This window comes from Hypanus sabinus, chromosome 9 (assembly GCF_030144855.1).
Source record: "Hypanus sabinus isolate sHypSab1 chromosome 9, sHypSab1.hap1, whole genome shotgun sequence".
Classification (NCBI taxonomy): Eukaryota; Metazoa; Chordata; class Chondrichthyes; order Myliobatiformes; family Dasyatidae; genus Hypanus; species Hypanus sabinus.
The window spans coordinates 25,240,377-25,260,234 of NC_082714.1; the positions used below are offsets into that span (position 1 = coordinate 25,240,377).

The following is a 19,858-nucleotide window of genomic DNA, read 5'->3' on the forward strand; positions in this document are numbered from 1 at the left end:
TATTTGTCACTGCAATTATGCAGATTCCCTTACTAATTGGTGGAAGCAAGAAAAGCTTTTACCTGCATCTGATAGTTTATGCACCAGGCTAGTCAAGCATTCTTCGACATAACAGCTCAAAGGTTCAGGACACAGAAATGAGTCCTTCTCTATTTTTGCAATGTTTGAGTACACTCTTTCTGAGATCAATTAGTTGCAAAATTGAGTGTAAATGTCTTTCAGTTTGCAGTGTGATGCACGTGTTAAAATTTTTGTTCAGACGTAGTAATTGTAATTACCTTAAACAAAAGGAAAGCTGTTAGATGTTTTTAGACTGTAAGGTGCATCAGTTATAAAAACTTGACAAATACTGTTGTGACAAACACAGAAGTACAAAATACATATGAGGATTGCTTCTAATCCAGTATTTTTAGAAACACCCCCATACCTATTTCAATTCTACTTCCCATTCCCATTCCAACGTGTCAGTCCATGGCCTCCTCGTCTGCCCCAATGAGGCCACACTCAGTCTGGAGAAGCAACACCTTACATTCTGTCAGGATAGACTCCAAACTGATGGCATGAACATCGATTTCTTGAACTTCTGGTAACTGCTTCCCTCCCCCCCCCAGAATTCCCCCATCTCTGTTTCCCTCTTTCACCTTTTTCCGTACCTGACTATCAGCACCCCCCCCCCCCCCCGGTGCTCCTCCCCCTTCCCTTTCTTCCATGGTCTTCTACCCTGTCCTATCAGATTCCCCCTCTTCCAGCTCTTTATTTCTTTCACCAACCAACTTCCCAGCTCTTCTTTTCAACCCCTCCCTCTCTCCCGGTTTTATCTATCACCTGCCACCTGTACTTCTTCCTCCCCTCCCCCCACCTTCTTATTCTGACTTCTCATCTTTTTTTCTCCAGTCTTGAAGAAGGGTCTAAGTCCAAAACGTCAACTGTTTATTCCTTTCCATAGATGCCGTCTGGCCTGCTGAGTTCCTCCAGCATTTTGTGTGTTTTGTTGCCTCGGATTTCCAGCACCTGCAGATTTTCTCAGGTTAGTGATATTTACTTCAAATCAATGTTGTGGAACTTACTTTAGAGTAATGCAGTACTCGTGAGGTTATTATGAGATGTACTGCAAATCATTAATTTCTAAACATTGTGAATGTTATAAGTCTGGTTCAAATGTTAATGATCATTGCTCTTAAAGTTAATAAGAAATTACTGGTGCTGTTCTGCTGGTTCGACCTCAGTGGATTCCAGCCAAATATCTACAGCTCTACTACTGAAGGAGTAGTACTTATTTGTATATATCCCTTATTTGTATACAGTTACATCTGTGAGACAGAGGGCACTCTTGCCCTGTTCACTTTGGATTCTTGACCACCTCTGGCCTGCAAGATACAGACTCTAATTCCTTAATTTAGATGTTACAGACAATTCAGAGTGGGTACTTAACAACAGCAACTGGTACCACCAAACCCTGGCTCTGACAGCTCGTGCTTCCGAATTCATCTGGGGCACGGGTCTTCTTTCCTGGTTGTGCCTTGTTGACCTTACTGCATCTTCATCCTCTAGCAGTACCGATGAGGACCTGGGGCCCCACTCTTTTATTCCCTTAAAGATGTTTTAACCTCCCTATAAAGCATCATGAAATCTTATGGATGGACACCATTAGCTCATTGCTGCCTTTTGCTGACACATGGTTGCCTTCTGGCTTTGAACAGAGACCTTTCCCAGTCGATTTCTGTTTGGGAGAGGCTCAAGTTGTATCTGCTCTTGGCAACTTCCATCCTTATAAACCCTTGGAATTGTATGTTGTATCTTATACAAAGGACCTACAATTATGCTATCAGTGGTACATCAATATAATGGCCATTTTATCTGATCTTTCCCATTGTGCCTCACAGGTACTGCTTGGATGTTATCTAACAAATAGCAACACAAAATAACCAACTAATTTAGTATTGAACAATACACTGTAGCTAAATCTACTGATACCAACAGACTTGCTACAATATCCTTGCCAAAAAGGCAGGCTCAGCTCATTTGCAATTATTATTTCTATAAAATGAACTCAGTGCCCTGCAGTAAACACTTAAATGGTATCAGCAGAGCCTAGCTCCAATGGATCCTGCTTACAAGTCTCATTGGTGCATAGTCTTTACTTCTTCTTCAGTCCTTTACCTTTTCAAGCTATCATCTTCTACCTTGTACTGTATTCCTTCCCATCTTCTTCTGGGTTCTTATCCTTTCCTTTCCAGTCCTGATGAAGCGTCTCAGCCTGAAATGTCGAGTACTTATTCCATTGATGCTGCCTGACCTGCTGAGTTCCTCCAGCATTTTGTGTGTGTTGCTCTGGATTTCCAGCATCTGCACAACCTCATGTTTTCTGTTTTCCTTGTTTGTATTTTGCTGACTGCATTGTATCTTCACCTTGATGTACAAACAACAAAGTCAAGTATTCTTGAGGGCTTGAGCCTGTCAAAGTCTAGGTGCGATGTTGTCAAACAAAGAGCAGTAGAAGACAATCTCCCCACATGGGAAGAGTTCACACTACTACAGTTAATTCATAATGAGGTCACATCGAAAATAAACTATATTAGTAGGCCAAACAAACAAAATAGTCTAAATTGCTCCTTCCATCTTACTTCATCTCAACCTTTCAAATTATTCTAATTTTTCTCCTTCATATACTTAATTAGATTCCGCATAAATCCATATACCATGGCTTTATCAAACCATGCAAACCAGACTCTCAGCTTGGACTGCTTTCTACATAAAGAAGTTACTGCTGAAGTTGTTATTGGATGCAATAGAAACTACCATAGATTTATGATCCCTCTGTTTGCATCCCCTAGTGGTAAAAACACCTTTATGCTTATTCTGTTACTTTAAAATAGCTCTATTCAGATTTCTACCAGTAATATGAGTAGTCATGGTATAGACCATAAGACAGAGGAGCAGAATTAGACATTTGGTCCATTGAGTCTGCATAACCCCATTCCCCTCTGATATCATGTTATAGAAGTATTAACCAGAAGTTGAGATGTACAATCCCATTATGACACCTTTGGAAGTTAACTGGAATTTGAACAAGATCAGCTGGTGTTGATAATGATGACCAGGAACTTACTGGATTGTAAAGACTTACTAATGTCTCCCAAAGAGTGAAATCTTTAATCTCAGCCTGGTCCACACCCACAGCAATGAAATTAACTCTCAAAAATCTCTGAAGTGATTCAGTAAGCTACTCTGTTCAGGGACCATTAGGGACAGGCAGTAAATGCTGACCTTGCCAGTGATCCTCACATCCTTAAGAAAAGCTTACTGTAGCTGACTACCAATACACAATATTGGTGTGCTCTCTGTTTACTGATAAAACATTTGTACTCCTCCTTTTTAAATTGGTACAGGGTCAGCTTGGAAAGTAAATTGCCATTTTGATCAAACAACTGCATTAGCAGAAAGTAAAATCAGACAGGCTTTGAAAATGGCCAGGAGATCCTCGCTACTATATTACCACTCATGTGAGCAAGTGCCCCACTGACTTTATGGCTGAAATCTCATCCGTCTGAAAATGGGATAGACATTAAAGTTTAAAAAAAATTAGCAAGACAGACTGGAAACTTGTGGGTCTACCATTCCATCATCAAAAAGAAATGGGTTTCAGCAGAGATGAAAATAGTCAAATTAGAGTGTATTCCTCGGTTATTTGATGAAATTAGATGAAAAGATTCCATTGACTGTGGAGAATTATTGAGTCAGAAAATTTATATGCACTACCACATATAGATCTGCTGTGATGGGATGCAGTACGGCTATTTGCCATTCATTAGAAAGAGGGGAGAAGGAAATATGGTAATTGTGTTGAAGATACATTGCATTAAACAGATGAGAACACTTCATTTCCCATAAAATGGCTGATTTTATCACTTCCATTCCTTGCCCCGATGTTGAAGGGACTCTCGGGCTGCCATTTTTCCTTTTCTTAAAGATTATATGTTTTTCCCTGTCCTCCTCAACCTGTCCGAAGCCTTTAACACAGCTGATCATTTCACCTCCTCAAAAGCTTCCCTCCCCCACCATTGTACAGTTAGATTGAACCACACTTACCTGGCTCCATTTGTCTCTAACCAGTCATAACCAGAGAATCATCTGTAGTGACTGCTCTTTCAAAAATGCACCATTACCCCTGGAGTCCCTGTGGAGCTACACTTGGTTCCTTCTATCACTCATCCACACACTGGGAACATTATGTGAAGATACAAAATTAGTTTCAACATGTATGTGAATAGCACCCAAACATTTTTCACTATAAATTCTCTAGCCTTTCCATTGGCTCTAATTTGTAAAAATATGGGCTCAACTGGACAAGCAGAAAATTCCTAGAAATACTGGAAAGGACAAAGGGCTGACAATCCCTGTCTAAAAATAGATGTTCCTTCGCCACTGATTCCAACACGTTTCCTCGCAACTCTGTGATACTGTCCGACAATTCATATCCTTGCTGTCATATTCAACTCCAAGCGAGATTTTAAGACCACGTACACTCGTACACTTGCTCGTTAATGCAATATCTAATCAGCCAAACCTGTGGCAGCAACTCAATGCATAAAAGCATGCAAAGAATCAAGTTGTTGGTCAGACGAAACATCAAAATGTGGAAGAAATGTGATCTAAATTACTTTGACCATGGAAAAATTGTTGGTGACAGGCAGGTGGTTTAAGTATCTCAGAAACTGCTGATCACTTGGGATTTGCACCCACAACAGTCTCAAGAGTTTACAGAGAATGGTGTGAAAAACAAAAAACGGGTGAAAATATTTTGTTAATGAGAGAGATCAGAGAAGAATAGCCAGGTTGGTTCGAGGTGACAGGAAGGGAACAGTAACTCAAATAACCACATGTTACAAAAGTGGTGTGCAGAAGAGCACCTTTGAACATAAAACACATTGAACCTTGAAGTGGATGGGCTGCAACAGCAGCAGACCTGGAACATTCCCTCAGTGGCTACTCTATTAGGTACAGGGGATTCAACCGACAGGAAGGCGACAGTAACTCAAATAACTACATGTTGCATTAGAGGTGTGCGGAAGGTTATTAGGTACAGGAGGTACCTAATAAGGTGGCCACTGAGTGTACTTCCATCTCTCCAACATACGTATCACATGACTCTCATCACTCACACCCATCCCCAAAACTTTGAACCCCTGGTGCTGAAACTCTTATCTTTACGTTTGCTACTTCAAGACTGGGATGTTTCAATGAGCTGCTAATGGGTTCTCTCTGAATAAAATTGACACTGATTGTCCATGTCCCACCTTGCTGTAATTCCTGCTTTAAATCCTCTCCATCATCTTACTCCTCCCCCTCTGTCACCTGTGCTCATCTCCATAGAACCTGAGATATTGACACTCTTTTAATTCTGTCTTCCGCAAATTTAATCATTCCACCATTGGCAACTGTGTCTCTAACTATTATAACAATTCAAACACCGCAATTCATTTCTTAAACCTCCCTCTTCATCTTTGAAATGCCGCTTAACATCAACTTCTTTCAGCAAGCCTTAAGGTATCTGTCCCAGTCACCTCCTTATGGGACTCAGGAACATTTTTCTGATGCTTATTTGATGAATCTCTGAAAAGTTTTGCCTCTATAAACAAAGTTTATAGTTTCTGCAAGGCACTTCATTCTTTTCAGGGGTACTATCTCAAGCATACACTTCCGTCATCTGGTAGGTGACTCTCCTTTCCTCTATCCTCAACAGGTGCTTCTCATCCTCCTTTCCTGAAACATAAAATATTAGCAATGGACAGAGACATTCAGAGTGGACAAAGACATGCCACAGAAATATCAAGTATAAGTGAATGTGGATTTTTCTGTTTTGTTGCCATTCAGTAGAAGCACTAACAGCTTTTTCATTATTAAGTAGCTGATTCTTCCTTCCCTGAAGAGTACTACAATATTTCCTTCAAACTGCACATTGGGAAAGCAAAAAAAAAAACCCCACAACAGCAATTTATGCTAAGAAAACATTTTAATGGTAATTCTGATTGCTCTTCTGAGGCATGAGCTCTATTAGAGTCCACATATGTAAACTCTTGGAGTAATATATTAATTCTAATGGTTTAAAACAGACAGGAAGCATTTAATTTGTTAGTAAGAAGGCATTTACAGGTCATTAGATCAGAGTTTCCAATATACTATGCTTTTCTTTGCTTCATTGCTATTATTATTTTCGCATTTTCCTTTATAAATCTATCGTGCACAAGAACATGCACAAGCTGAGAACCATTCAAACTATCCAAGCAATCTTATCCATGATATGGTTATACAAGAAAGCTGTCAAAGTAGTATCTGGGAAATCTGTGAACAATCCAGGAAAAAAAATAGTTAACTTAACCAAAGTTCACCTTAGTAACTATTGGACTGATTCAAAAGATTTGTATCAGAATCTATCTGAGTGAAATTTTTGTAAGAAGACAAGAAGAAAAAAAGAGTTGGAGTAGGTAGCCATCACATCCTTCAAGCCTGTCCCCCTAATTAATATGATCATAGCTTATCTGTGCTAGTCTCAACCCTGTGCCATTTCTCCTATCCCTCTATTCTTCAAAGTATTAATTATTTATTCTCCTCTACTTGAAATAATTCTAATGATCCCACTTTAACCACACGCCAGGGAAAGAACACCAGAGATTCACAACACTCTAAGTACCTCAGTTTTAAATGACTGGGCCATTATCTTGTAGCTATTTTCCCTTGTTTGAGATACTCCCCTAGTGAAAAAAAAGTCCTAACATCAATCCTTGTCAACCACCTTAGGATCTTACATGTTTGAATAAGGTCACCACAAATCTTTCTAAACTTCAGGAATACAAGCTCCAACTAGTCCCTCTTGGCAGGACAACCCTCTCATCCCCAGAATTAACCCTGGTGAATTTCCTTTCATTGCCTCCAATGTTACAATATCTTTTGAAGGTATTCCAGGTGAGGCCACAGCATGTATAATTGCAACAAAAATCTCCCTGTTTTTAAAAGTCCAACCTCTTGGCAATGAGCATCTTCCAGTGTGGCATCTTGTGATCGCCTTCTGGAAATCTAAATACACAAGATCTACAAGCACCTCCCCATCAACTCTCCACGTTATCCCCTCAAGAAATTCAAGAAACTTTGTCAATTATGATTTATCTTTCGACCTGGTTTAATTGTCATCAATTTTCCTAAATGATTAACTATTTCCCTTTGATCATTATTTCTAGCATCTTGACAATAATAGTTGTTAAACGTAATGGCTTGTAGCTCCCCGCCTTCTCCTGTTTTGAACAAAGGGGTCACATTGGCTTTTTTCTAATGTTCTTTCCTTCTTCACCACTGTCATTTTCTCTCCCTCTAACCAAACAAAAGTGGAAGGGGAAACATGAGTCTCACGTGAAAGAGTGTCACACGTTATTCATACCAGGAATCAAATGTGAGACCACAAAATAGTGAGGATCTCAATTACCAATTGATAAGCTTGCAAGATGATACCAGGTTATAAAGCGCCATTCTGGGAATCAGAATGACGTAAAAATAGGTGCACAGGTGGACCATTCAACCCTTTGATCTTGCTTCATCACTCGCTACAGTAATGGGTGTTATCTATCTCAATAAATATTCCTGCTCTCTCTTCATATCCCTTGATGTCTTTTGCACCTAAAACCTTTTCTATTTTCCATCTATCTATTGGAAACTATTCAAGCACGGCACAGTGAAATAGGAAGGTATACAATTTACATCAATGACATAAGAAGGCTTAATGTAAATTTTTCAAGTACATATCAGGAAACTCTTCATTAGCAGACTAAACAATTCTACCATTATCCACAGTTCAGCTGTTCCATACAAGCCTGTCAGATCGCAGCACTTACCAAAATTGTTCCTTGAAGTGGTTGGCTGCATGCTTTCATGTTGCACGTGAATTGCAACTTTACCATCTCGTTCTAAATGACTGGTGGTACATTGCCCCTGTTGTTTCATTGCATCTGTCAGAGCCCTGGGAAGAGAAAAAATTCTTGGCAATTAAAGGAACCCTTCATTCTCCACACAGAGCAGTGTACATGCATCATCCAAATGAGCAGTCCTTGCTTCTGTGGTATTAACATTGTTAAAATATAGAAACCATTAAAATCAAATGAAAAGACGACTAACCTGAAGAGCATTTTTTCTGGGAAAATTCTGGTAAACAGGTCAGATACATGCAATTCCTGAACATAGTAAAAGATAGTATCATTATATCTGTGTACTACAAACCTTTCCTTTAGCTTGTTTAAAGAAACATTAATTTGGAAGGAAAGATAGACAGGAATCCATGAGACTGCTAATAAGAATATCCAAACACTAACCTTGGCTTTGGTCAGGGTATTGATTCTACAGCTTTCCAAAGTAGTAAACAAGTGGCACAAAGATCGTAGTATTAGATCTGACCTCAGAATGTGCCCTAGCATCTGTTCTAAATTGTTAACCCTTGCAATCCATTTAAAGTAGAAGAGTGTTGAATATCCACAGAACTTCCAAGACCATATAGCAGGTTCAATACTGTAATGCCAACATGATTTCCCTCCTCTATGCGGTAATGATTCATCTCCTCCAGCTCCAAAGCTTGTGCTTAAAGGAAAGCACTAAAATATTAGTCCTCCAGATTTAATCAAACATAAAGTGAACTGTTTCTAATGGTTAAATAGTGGAAAACCAGAGGGCAAAGTTCAAGATGATTAGCAGGAAACAGAGACAAGTAATATGTGTGCAACATGAATTCAGGCATTGAAGAGAATCAAGAGGAGATTCATATGAATGATCCCAGGAATTGAAGGATTAAGATAAGGGGAGTGTTTGATAGCTCTAGGTAGGTAGGTCTGTACTCACTGGAGTTCAGAAGAATGAGGGGGGATCTCTTTGGAACCTATCAAATACTGAAAGGCCTAGATAGAGTGGACATGGAGACCAGGGGGCAGTCTCAGAATTGGTTGAGTAAACTTGGCCGTTTCCCCTTGCAGCAATGGAGGATGAGAGGTAACCTGATGGAGGTGTGTAAGATGATGAGGGGCATTGATCGTGTGGAGAGCCACAGGCTTTTTCCCAGGACTGAAATAGCTAACATGAGTGGGCATAGTTTTAGAGTGCTTTGTAGTAGGTACAAGGCGGATGACAGAGGTAAATTTTTCACAGAGTGGGATGCACTGCCGGTGGCGGTGGTGGAAGTGGATATGATAGGGTCTTTTAAGAGCCTCTTAGATAGGTACATGGAGCTTAGAAAATTAGAGGGCTATGCAGTAAGGTAATTTTAGGCAGTTTCTAGAGTAAGTTATGTGGTCAGCACAACATTGTGGGCTTTTAATGTGCTGTAGATGTCTATGTTCTATGTTCTAATACAAGGACAGAGATTAGGAGGAATTTCTTTAGCCAGAGGGTGGTAAATCTGTGAAATCTACTGCCCTAGATGGCTGTGGAGGCCAAGTCATTGAGTATATTTAAAGTGGAGGAAGATAACTTCTTGATTATAAAGGCATCAACGGCTACAGGAAGAAGGCAGGAGAATGGAGTTCAGAGGGATAAAAAATCAACCATGATGGAATGTTGGAGAAGACTCAATGGGCCAAATGTCCTAACTCTACTCCTTTGTCCTATGGTCTAAAAGGCAATAATAATTTAGAAAGCACTACCTAATAGTTTATTAAACCTTGATTTGGTATGTTCCTCCCTTTGCAATTGCATAAATACCTAAATAAAACATTGCAGGGTTAATGGAAAGGAGTAAATGAGACAGACAAATTGGATGAACTGCCACATATTTACTGGGTTGAGTGAATGCATCCGTTCCGTGGCATTTTACAACACCCAAGATATGACTTGAACTTGTAGCATGAAGATGGTGGATAAAATGGAGTTCGTCACTACATCTATTACACACTGCAGGGGGTTTGCCACTTCATGCAGTACACTCTGAAAAATGTGCCCGCCCAGGTGACGCTGGCAGTAACAAGGAGTCAGAAAGTATTTCTGAACAGATTAAAGGTTTTAAGACTTACAGCTGTGACTAGTTAAATACACTCTGTCTGAGACATATTACCAGTACCATAGTCAACAGCCTGCAACACTTTATTGGAACTACAGTAAAAGTTCCAACATCTGCCACATGCTGGACTTGACAGATTCCTGTTAATCAAGTCTGTCAGAAAACTGAAAGTCAGCTTGGGCATTCTGTTGGCCTGTCACATCATCTACCCTACTTCAATGAAATTGCCAAATAGCTGAGATTTTACTGCATTTTCTCCAACCAGCTATTCAATTAGATGGGTCTATTGCACTACCAGTAATATGTAGTCCAAAACAGATGCTGCATCTCTCAAACTGGCGATACAGTTGCAGAACCTCCCTTGGTGGTGCTTAAAATGCACGTCCTTACATGTCCAAGTACATAAAGAGACAGCTGCTTCTTCAGAACAGACCCTTCAGATAGTCAAGTTCATTGCTTCAGGGATCCAGTAGAAGTGCCTCAATGATCATTCTCTTAATGCAGAAATGCCCCTTGGAGAGATTAAGGACACTTATTATAAGAAGTTAGATGCAATAAGCAAACTTGGTAAAAAAAAAACCAAGTGCTAAATAATGTAACCAGAAACTAAAGTTTGTAACTATTTTCATCCTGTAGCATGTGGATCATTGAAAATAAGGTAGTGATCTGACAACCTAAAAGGCCAAAGATATTATTACAGGAGAAATCCATCTTTATAGCCGCATGACTTATATAGGCAATGGGCCAGAGTTGATACAAAAAAGAAGTGTAGTGCTCTAGTTTCCAGATACTTACCAGATCTTTCCTGCCAATGGGGTGAGCTAAAATCTACTGGAAAAGGGAAAAACCATATTGGGTTCATACAGCCTTCAGAGATGGGTATACCTAAAGACTTGCCAATGTCAGGAGTATAATCCACGTCAATGATAAACTACACAGTACGTTCCTTCACACCTTCAAAAATTCCGTTCAAGATTAAGGAAGAGAGTCTTTAAAGGCCACAACTTACAGGTCCAAAGAAAACTCTTGGTTTATAGAGCAGTTGCCCTTCCTACATGGAGCTGAATCATGAGCTACCTATAGTAGACACCTGAAAGCACTGAACAATACTACCAAAGATTCTTATGAAAGACTCTTAAGAAAGATTTTGAGAATCAACTATAAAGACAGACATAACACCAGCATACTGCAGAAGGCCAACATAAACAGCATCTCCACCACAATAAAGAAACACCAACTCTGATGGATAGGTGATGTCATCCAGATGCCTAAGTCACATCTCCCCAAACAGATCCTCTTCTGCCAATTGAAGGAAGGCCAGTCAGCCCCTAATGGGCAAAGAAAATGTTTCAAAGGTAACATCAAAATCTATCTGAAGAAATTCAGCTTTTTGTCTAAAAACTGGGAAGACATTGCACTCAATAGATACACCTGGAGGAAATCGGTTCAAGAGGGAGTTGTGGTACACAACAACAGCCTCTGCTTTGCCACAGAGAACAAGCAATAGCTGAGAAAGGAAAGAATGAACAACCAAAAGACCCAATCACCAACCACAGCCACCACTCACTGTTGCCCACATTGCACGAGAATATGTGGACCCTGGATTAGTCTCTACAGACACCTGAGGACAAACCAATTGACAATTCCTTAGGAGAACATCATACTTGACTATCTGTGATCCCTTTTTCACTTCTAGCTCATGACTCACTTTGAGCCAATGTTCTCCGGATAGCTCTTGCCTTACTGGGCCATCCGCAATTACGGGTCCTGAAACTGAATTAATAATGTTATTTGCCATAGTCATGGCTGGCCTTCTCAAGAAACTTCTGAAATTTAGGTTATTGAGTTCTGATCAAATTAACTGGCTACTTTAAACAAAGACCAAGAGAGGAGGAAATGATGAAACATAAATTAAATGAAACCAACAGAGATTGATTGCACAGAACACATTAGGGAAAAACTTAGTCCTATTGAAGAAGTACAAATAAACTATTCATTAATATCTTATGTTGAAATCAAATTTAACTGGAACTTAATAAAGTAAGGTGAGAGTTTTATTAAAAGAACCATCCAGAGATTATAAAACCTAAAGTCAGTCCAAAGAGTAGTTAAGATCAAGGGAACTAAAAGGTTCACAAAAGTGGAAATGGTTTGAAAATATGTAGAGCAAACTTGTTTCCACATTAGCACTCTCGATAAATCTCATTACATGTGCTAAAAAAATAATTTGAAAGAATTAGAATTATTTTGTTTCTTGATAAAAATGTATCTAAAGAACAAATAAGTTAAGGTTAATTTCTTTTCTTTAGGGAATTCTATGGCAGTAGTAAATAGATTGAAAAATGTTACCTGGGGCATAGAGACGTGTTTTGAAAAATTTAATTTGAACTAGGGAAAGCAAAGAGACCAGGGAGTAAGTGCAAAGCTCTAAACAGCAAGGCAAGCATCCTTTGTATGATGTGATAACTCATGGTTTTACTGGAACTCTAATGAGGTACATTTACAAGTTGCAAAAAGGTAACCCGTCAGACGTAGATAAAGGGAGCATTACTAGCCAGAAAGCTAGAAGAGAGAGAATCAAAGACCAAAGTATAATCCAAAATAGAGCTGCTGGAGAAGGTGAAAGATCTTTTACATTTTAAGATGGTGCTGAGGTGCAACCTCTGTTGAAATCACGGCTAAGATTTAGATAGGTAGATAGATAAATAGAATCTCTAATGATCCCAAAGGAAATTACAGTGTCACAGTAGCATTACAAGTGCACAGATATAAATATTAGAAGAGAAGTAGAAAGAATGAAAAATAAGTTACCACAGTCTAACAGGAGGGAGTCATCATTTCCCCGGCTATAGGTTGACTCATTATAGAGCCTAATGGCCGAGGGTAAGAATTACCTCATACAGCGCTCTTTGGAGCAGCGCAGTTGTCTTAGTCCATTAGACCAGTGCTCCTCTGTTCAGCCAAGGTGGCAAGTAGAGGGTGAGAGATATTGTTCAGAATTGCCAGGATTTTCCGTAGGGTACTTTGTTCTGTCACAGCCTCCAGTGTGTCCAGTTTAACTCCTCTAACAGAGCCAGCCTTTCTAATCAGTTTATTGACCCTGTTGGCATCACCCATGTTGACGCCATTGCCCCAGCACACCACCTCATAGAAGATTGTGCTGGCGACAACAGACCGTTAGAATATGTGAAGGAGAGGCGTTCATATTCCGAAGGATCTCAGTCTCCTCAGGAAGTAGAGGCAACTGCCCCTTCTTGTACACAACCTCTGTGTTGGTGGTCCACTGAAGTGTCATCCAGGTGCACCCCCAGGTACTTGTAAGTGCTCATCACATCCACATCCTCACCATCAATAGTAACAGGGAACAGTGCAGGCTTAGTCTTCCTAAAGTCGATCACCATCTTCCTTGACTTACTGACGTTGAGCTGCAGATGATTCAACTTGCACCATTTGACAAAATCCTCCACCAGGGCCCTGTATTCATCCTCCCGACCTCCCATAATACACCTAACTATTGTTGAGTCATCAAAGATTTTCTGCTGATAATTTGACTTAGTGTTGTATCTAAAGTCCGAGATATACAGGGTAAACAGGAAGGGAGCCAATACAGTCCGCGGTGGGGGCCCTGTGCTACTTATGGCCATATCTCACACACAACTCTGAAGCTGCACATACAGTCAACAGCCAATCAGGTAGTCCATTATCCAGCAAACAATGGAAGTGCCAATCTGCATTGAACAGAGCTTTTCCCCCAGCAATGAAGACTGTATGGTATTGAAGGCACCTGAGAAATCAAAAGGCATGATGCTCACAGTGCTGCCCTGCTTATCCAATGGGAGTAGGCTCTGTTCAGTAGGTAGACGACAGCATCAGCGACTCCAATGTGCTCCTGATAGGCAAACAGCAAGAAATCGATAACTGATCAGACCAGTGGTCAGAAGTGAGCCAGGACCAGCCTCTCTAGAGTCTTCCTGATGTGTGAGGTCAGAGTCACTGGACGGCAGTCATTCAAGCCTTCCGGTTGGCCCTCCTTGGATATAGGGACCACATATGACATTTTCCACACAGTTGGAACCCTTTCCAGGTGAGACTCAGATTGAAAACGTGTAGGAGAACTCCACGCGGCTGCTCAGCACACTCCTTCAGGACCTTGGGGCTCACACCATCCAGTCCCAATGCTTTGCCGTGTCTGAATTTCCCCAGAGCCCTTCTCACATGCTCAGCCGTGAAGTTCCTTAGTATTTTAGGTTTGTAAGGACAGTTCGGGGACAGACAGAGTTGTTAGGGGTCAGGTTAGGGATTAGGGTCAATTTAGGATTTAGGGACAGAGATGTTTCAGAATTAAAGGTCAGGGTGGAGTCTAAGTCACTGCTCCACGTTTGAAGGCCAGCAATGTGGACGTAGGACAACCATGGTCAGATGTCGGATGTCAGACTGGCACACCAGCGCAGATGAGGGCTGGTGGCACCCCAGGGACAGCAAGTTGTCAATGGGTTCAGGAGTTCTAGGCCTAGTGTTCGGTGATCGGCAAGTCCTGGATAAATGCTGAGGATCAAGGATGAGGGATAAATTGGAAGTCGAGGCCCAATGGCCTGAGCCCTGAGTCCGTGAATCTCTGCAAGTCTACTGGAGAAGTCAAACCCAACATCTGCGAGCCCGAGACCAAGCACAAGTCTACTGGAGGCTGGAAGCTAGGGTTAGAGGACTGCGTGTGTGCATTAGTGGGGGAGAGGAATGGGGCTTGTTGTTGTTTTTGTTGCTTGTTGTGTTCTGTTGTGCTGCGTGTTGCATGTTGCGTGTTGTGTTCAACTGAGCATTATCGACAAATTACGTTGGAGCCAGAATGAATGGCAACGTGAGCAGGCTGCCCCCAGCACACCCTCAAGTGTGTTGGTTGTTAATGCAAATAACATATTTGTCAGGAAATGTAGAAAAGGGTTGACCCAACTGCAGAGCAGTGGAGACAATTCAGCAGTGAACGATTAATTGAGTAATAAATACAAAATAACAAGCCATGAACAATTAAAAAAGAGTGAATGGATACTTAATATGAAAAGGCAACAAGGTAACTGAATTCTAGAAGCAACTGGTTGAGGCTGGCTGGATTAATAGATGAACAAGGACTGTGAATGAGAGCTGGGTTTAAATAAGCTGTAGGTGATGAGTTGGGAATGAGTGGCAAGTGAATCCTGTTAGTTGGGTAGAGACTAGGAGGTGCTTGCCTGTGCAGGCCAACAGCATTTCACTACAGAGTATGTTTCAATGTTCACATGATAAATAAAACTGAAATTTGAACCTTGAATCTTCAGAAACATTTTCTACAACATAATCCAAAACAAGGAGTAGAGGATTTGGAAAATATTCCAAGTACTTATTCCAGCTGCAGATGCAAAATATATTATCACTTCAGTGAGAAAAATTAATCAAGAAAAAAATTAGATGTTTTTACATCCATGGTAAACTAATCTTTTGGTAACATCTATATTGATTTTCAAATTATTGCAAGGACAGTTGTCTCTCTAACAAACACAATGAAAGGAAATGTGACACTCCAAAATGGAAAGAAAAATGTCATATAAAATAGGGAATGGTGTTTTTGTTATAAACACAGTGTGTGCATCATAACACAATTTAAAAGGACAGCAATAAATGTAGTTTTGGAGCTCAAGAGATGCACTTCCAAAACGTCCTGCTACACAAGCCTTAAACTTTGATCTCAGAAAGATATCGTAAAAATAGAACTGGACTTTAAAACAGAGTTTCCTAGTTTTTGTGAATACCTTATAAGCTCACACAACAATTTAGTATTAAATGTAAGCCTGACTAAAAATCATACATTTATTATTTCCCATAAAGCTTTCAATTCCACTCTGAAGAACTTGAAACAATAATGAGTCATTTTGGAGAAACTGGCAGGCCCAAGGGTGAAAGGACATACTAATGGTTACAGAAAATGCTGAACTTGACCTCTATGAATTTGACCAAGGCTTATGAATGTTTACTGTTGAAAAGAAAGTACTGTGCTTGCCCAGTCTGTCTCTAGTAGTAATGGAGTAGAACAAAAAAAAATCATAGTTAGAAAACAATTCTGGTTTTTGACAAATTCATCTTCAGAAAGAATCTGGTCTGGTAACAACATCTATCACATCAAATTCAGAATATTTCCAAACGCATACGTCAATGGAGTTGGAAGGCTGCCAAGAGACTGGATGTCTGACAGATAATATTCCAGTAAAAAGGAACGATCCAATCTGAGCGTGATGTGTTGAAGAAAATGTAAGCAGAAAGAATTAATTTGAATGATCAGTTTTCAAAGAGCAGCCAAATTTCTGCGATTGACAACTGAACTACGGATATTAAAGTTGACTTTCATTCATGATCTCCTCACCTATGAACGTGAGTGTTAGGAATAGTAAATCAGTTCAAAGTATTTTCTCTCCTTCATGCAAGGGCCCTCTAAGAAAATCCAAGGCATTAGCATTGAAGTAGTGATTGGAGTAGTTCAGAGAGATTAAAAAATATTAATAACCTTTCACATGTTTTGAAGATGAGCAAGAGAATCACAACTCTACGTTTTCGCATGAAAGAATATGGTGTACCATGAGAGTGTGGTGTACGTCAAAAGGAGGAAGGGAACAGAGATTTGGACGTTATTTTCCTGAACACTACATTGAAAGCAAGTGGATTACAGGAGCAAAAGGGCAGATTGGAGATAATGAAACCTGTATAGTCTGAATGAGTTGAATGGGAAAAGCATCAGGCAACAAATCGATGGCATTCTCAGCCATGTCACCGGAATTGGGTTGTTGATTAGTGAGGATGTCAAACTATATGGGGAAAAGGCAGGAGGATGAGGCTGAGAGAGATAATAAATCAGCCATGATGGAATAGCAGAGCATGCTTGCTGGGCTGAATGGCCTAATTCTGCTCCTATATCTTATGGCTTTTATGGAAAACCCAATTCAAGATGGCTTACAATTTAAATGCACTTATTTGTTGATTCCTACACTAAAGACTTCTGAAATGTTTTTCTCATACTGTAGATAGAGTTAGAGAATTTCAACTATCTAGCATAATCTCCTGGTAATGCTTCAATTGTGAGCATCAAACTATGGAAGGTTAAAGGTCAAGGGTCTGAGGATGAGCACAGGATAGGCTTGTAAATAGCACAAACCTATCTAATAACATGAGTCATTAAGACCTTCCTGACTATGACAAGGAAAACTTTATTAAATAGAAGAACAAGCTATTAGTGACAGCCAATTGCAATGAAGTTCAAAGTTCTAAGTAAATTTATTATCAAAGTACATGTATGTCCATATTCAACCCTGAGATAAATTTTCTTGTGGACATGCTCAATAAATCTAGAGAATAATAACAATAATAGAATTAATGAAAGAGCACACCAACTTGGGCATTCACCCATTGTGCAAAAGACAAATAGAAAAAGAAAGAAGTAATAATAAATAAATAGATAGATAGATAGATAGATAGATAGATAGATAGATAGATAGATAGATAGATAGATAGATAGATAGATAGATAGATAGATAGATAGATAACCAATAAATATTGATAGAGGTATTTAAAATTATGAGGGGAATATATAGAGTTGACGTGGATAGGCTTTCTCCATTGAGAGTAAGGGAGATTCAAACAAGAGGACATGAGTTGAGAGTTAGGGGGCAAAAGTTTAAGGGTAACACAAGGGGGAATTTCTTTACTCAGAGAGTGGTAGCTGTGTGGAATGAGCTTCCAGTAGAAGTGGTAGAGGCAGGTTCAGTATTGCCATTTAAAGTAAAATTGGATAGGAAAGGAATGGAGGGTTATGGGCTGAGTGCGGGTCAGTGGGACTAGGTGAGAGTAAGCGTTCGGCATGGACTAGAAGGGCCGAGGTGGCCTGTTTCCATGCTGTAATTGTTATATGGTTATATTGAGAATATGAAATGAAGAGTCTTTGAAAGTTAGTCCATTGGTTGTGGTGCTAGAACAGAGTTTAAATGTATTATATTGACTTTATGTATGGTTTTGCTTCAAAAAAAAATTCACTAACTTACTGTTGTGAAATCCCACTTGGATTGCTGTGGGAAGAGAAAGATATGTGTGAGGCTTAAGAAAATAGATTTTGGATAGAAATCCAATGGCTGTGAGACCAGATAAATGATAGAGATACAGGTCCTCCCCTGGATATGAATGAGCACTTGGGAGACAGGTGGAATGGATGGGCATGGACCTGCTGGCTACTGCAAGACGCAGGCATCTTCTGTCAGGTGGAAACAGGACAATTCGACAAGACTTCTCTCCCAACTACTGCCTCCAAACCACAACAATCAGGCAATGTGTCAAGCCAAGGAAAGCTGGGAGCTTTGAGCAGACTCACTCACTTATTGACTGAGTCAGTAAGACCTGCTGACAGACACTCATCCGGCACCTGCTCACTCCTTTCATAGCTTCCGTTATCCTCTCCCATATACTGTTATTGATCATTTCTGACTTAGGAGCAGTTCGGGTTACAAACATTTCTCAAGAAGGAAACCTTATTGTGTCCTGGTCACTACCTGTGACTTCACTGAGAACCTGTATAATAGGCATCAGATTTGATTTTCATCATCCGGTAGTATACTTCTGATCTCCACACTGAAAGCTGTTCTCAGCAGCTGAAGCTTGAGACAAAACTCGTGAAATAAGGGAAAGCAATGGAAGGAGAAATTTTCCTTCTCTGCAGAACTGACAACAGCAATAAAGAGATGGAAACAAAAGTGTAAGCACTTTTATAACACCAAGTTAAAGAGCCCAAACAAACAATCCAGCCTACGAATGAGAAACTGGAAGAGGCTCTCAAAGACACTGGGAATTACCAAACCCCTCCGAGTGATGAGAGGGTAGGCAGATTCAAGTTTTTCAGAGGATGGGAAGGCATTCAACACATACTTAATGGAATTGAAGTTGTTGGCTGCAAATTCTTTGATATGCAGTAGGATTATATGTAGCATATGCAGGATTCAGGGAGCATCTGTAGAGAGGGACAGACTTCAAACTGGCAATGTGTATCTAATTTGCAAAGCGTATCAACCTTCCATGTCCAACTGAAGAGTTGGATAGTGGACAGCACAATTCTCAGATAGTCACCAACAGAAGAGAACGAAAGAACAACGATCATTTAAAGAATGCAAATATTATGACAATCTGATTGAATGGAGCTTATGGAAAGGATGCCATAAATACAACTTTTTTAATTTAATGCAGAAGGAGAAAGACTAATAGATGGATTACTAGTAAAATGTAAATAGATTGTCTATTTCACAATGTCACACAAGCTGGCTGCAGCTCCTGTGATATGCCTGAGCAAAAGTATGATGAGCTCAAAGTCACGGCTTTGACCTCAGACAGACAGAAAATGGAACAAATGTGAAACAGGCCAAGTTTTTTCTATGATGTAAGACAAACATAGTTCCAGGTAAATACTGATACAACATATATTACTGTTCCTAAGATATTTGCAAGAAAGCATCAAGAGGCAAAACAGGTGCTAATAGTGTATCACCATGCAACTAATGGCACCACTGGGAAAAGATAAGCAGAAAATGAGAGATCAAAGAACAGAGAGTGCAAAGCAGAGTTTGTTTTTTTCAAGAGATCTGTAGCCAATCCTTCATAACAATGTAGTTCAACAAATGGGACTGTTGGAAGAATAGAAAGAGAATCTGATGAGAATACTGAATAATTGAGATTCAAGCTCAGTACTCAAAGAGAAGCAGCTGCTAGATGAATTTGCAGATGTTACTGTAGGAACTGAAAAGCTAAAGAGAAAATAGATGAAAATAGGCAGCC

At 39.9% G+C, this 19,858-nt stretch overlaps 1 protein-coding gene across 3 annotated transcripts in view; it reads right to left on the reverse strand.

Moving 5' to 3' along the window:
- shisa9a (shisa family member 9a) overlaps window positions 1–19,858 on the reverse strand; it is a 324,593-nt gene that overhangs the window by 291,624 nt on the left and 13,111 nt on the right. For all 3 annotated transcript variants that reach the window (XM_059979331.1, XM_059979330.1, XM_059979329.1), the window contains exon 2: window positions 7,884–8,008. In XM_059979331.1, the coding sequence (XP_059835314.1) occupies window positions 7,884–8,008 (125 nt within the window). The remainder of the gene's footprint in view (window positions 1–7,883; window positions 8,009–19,858) is intronic.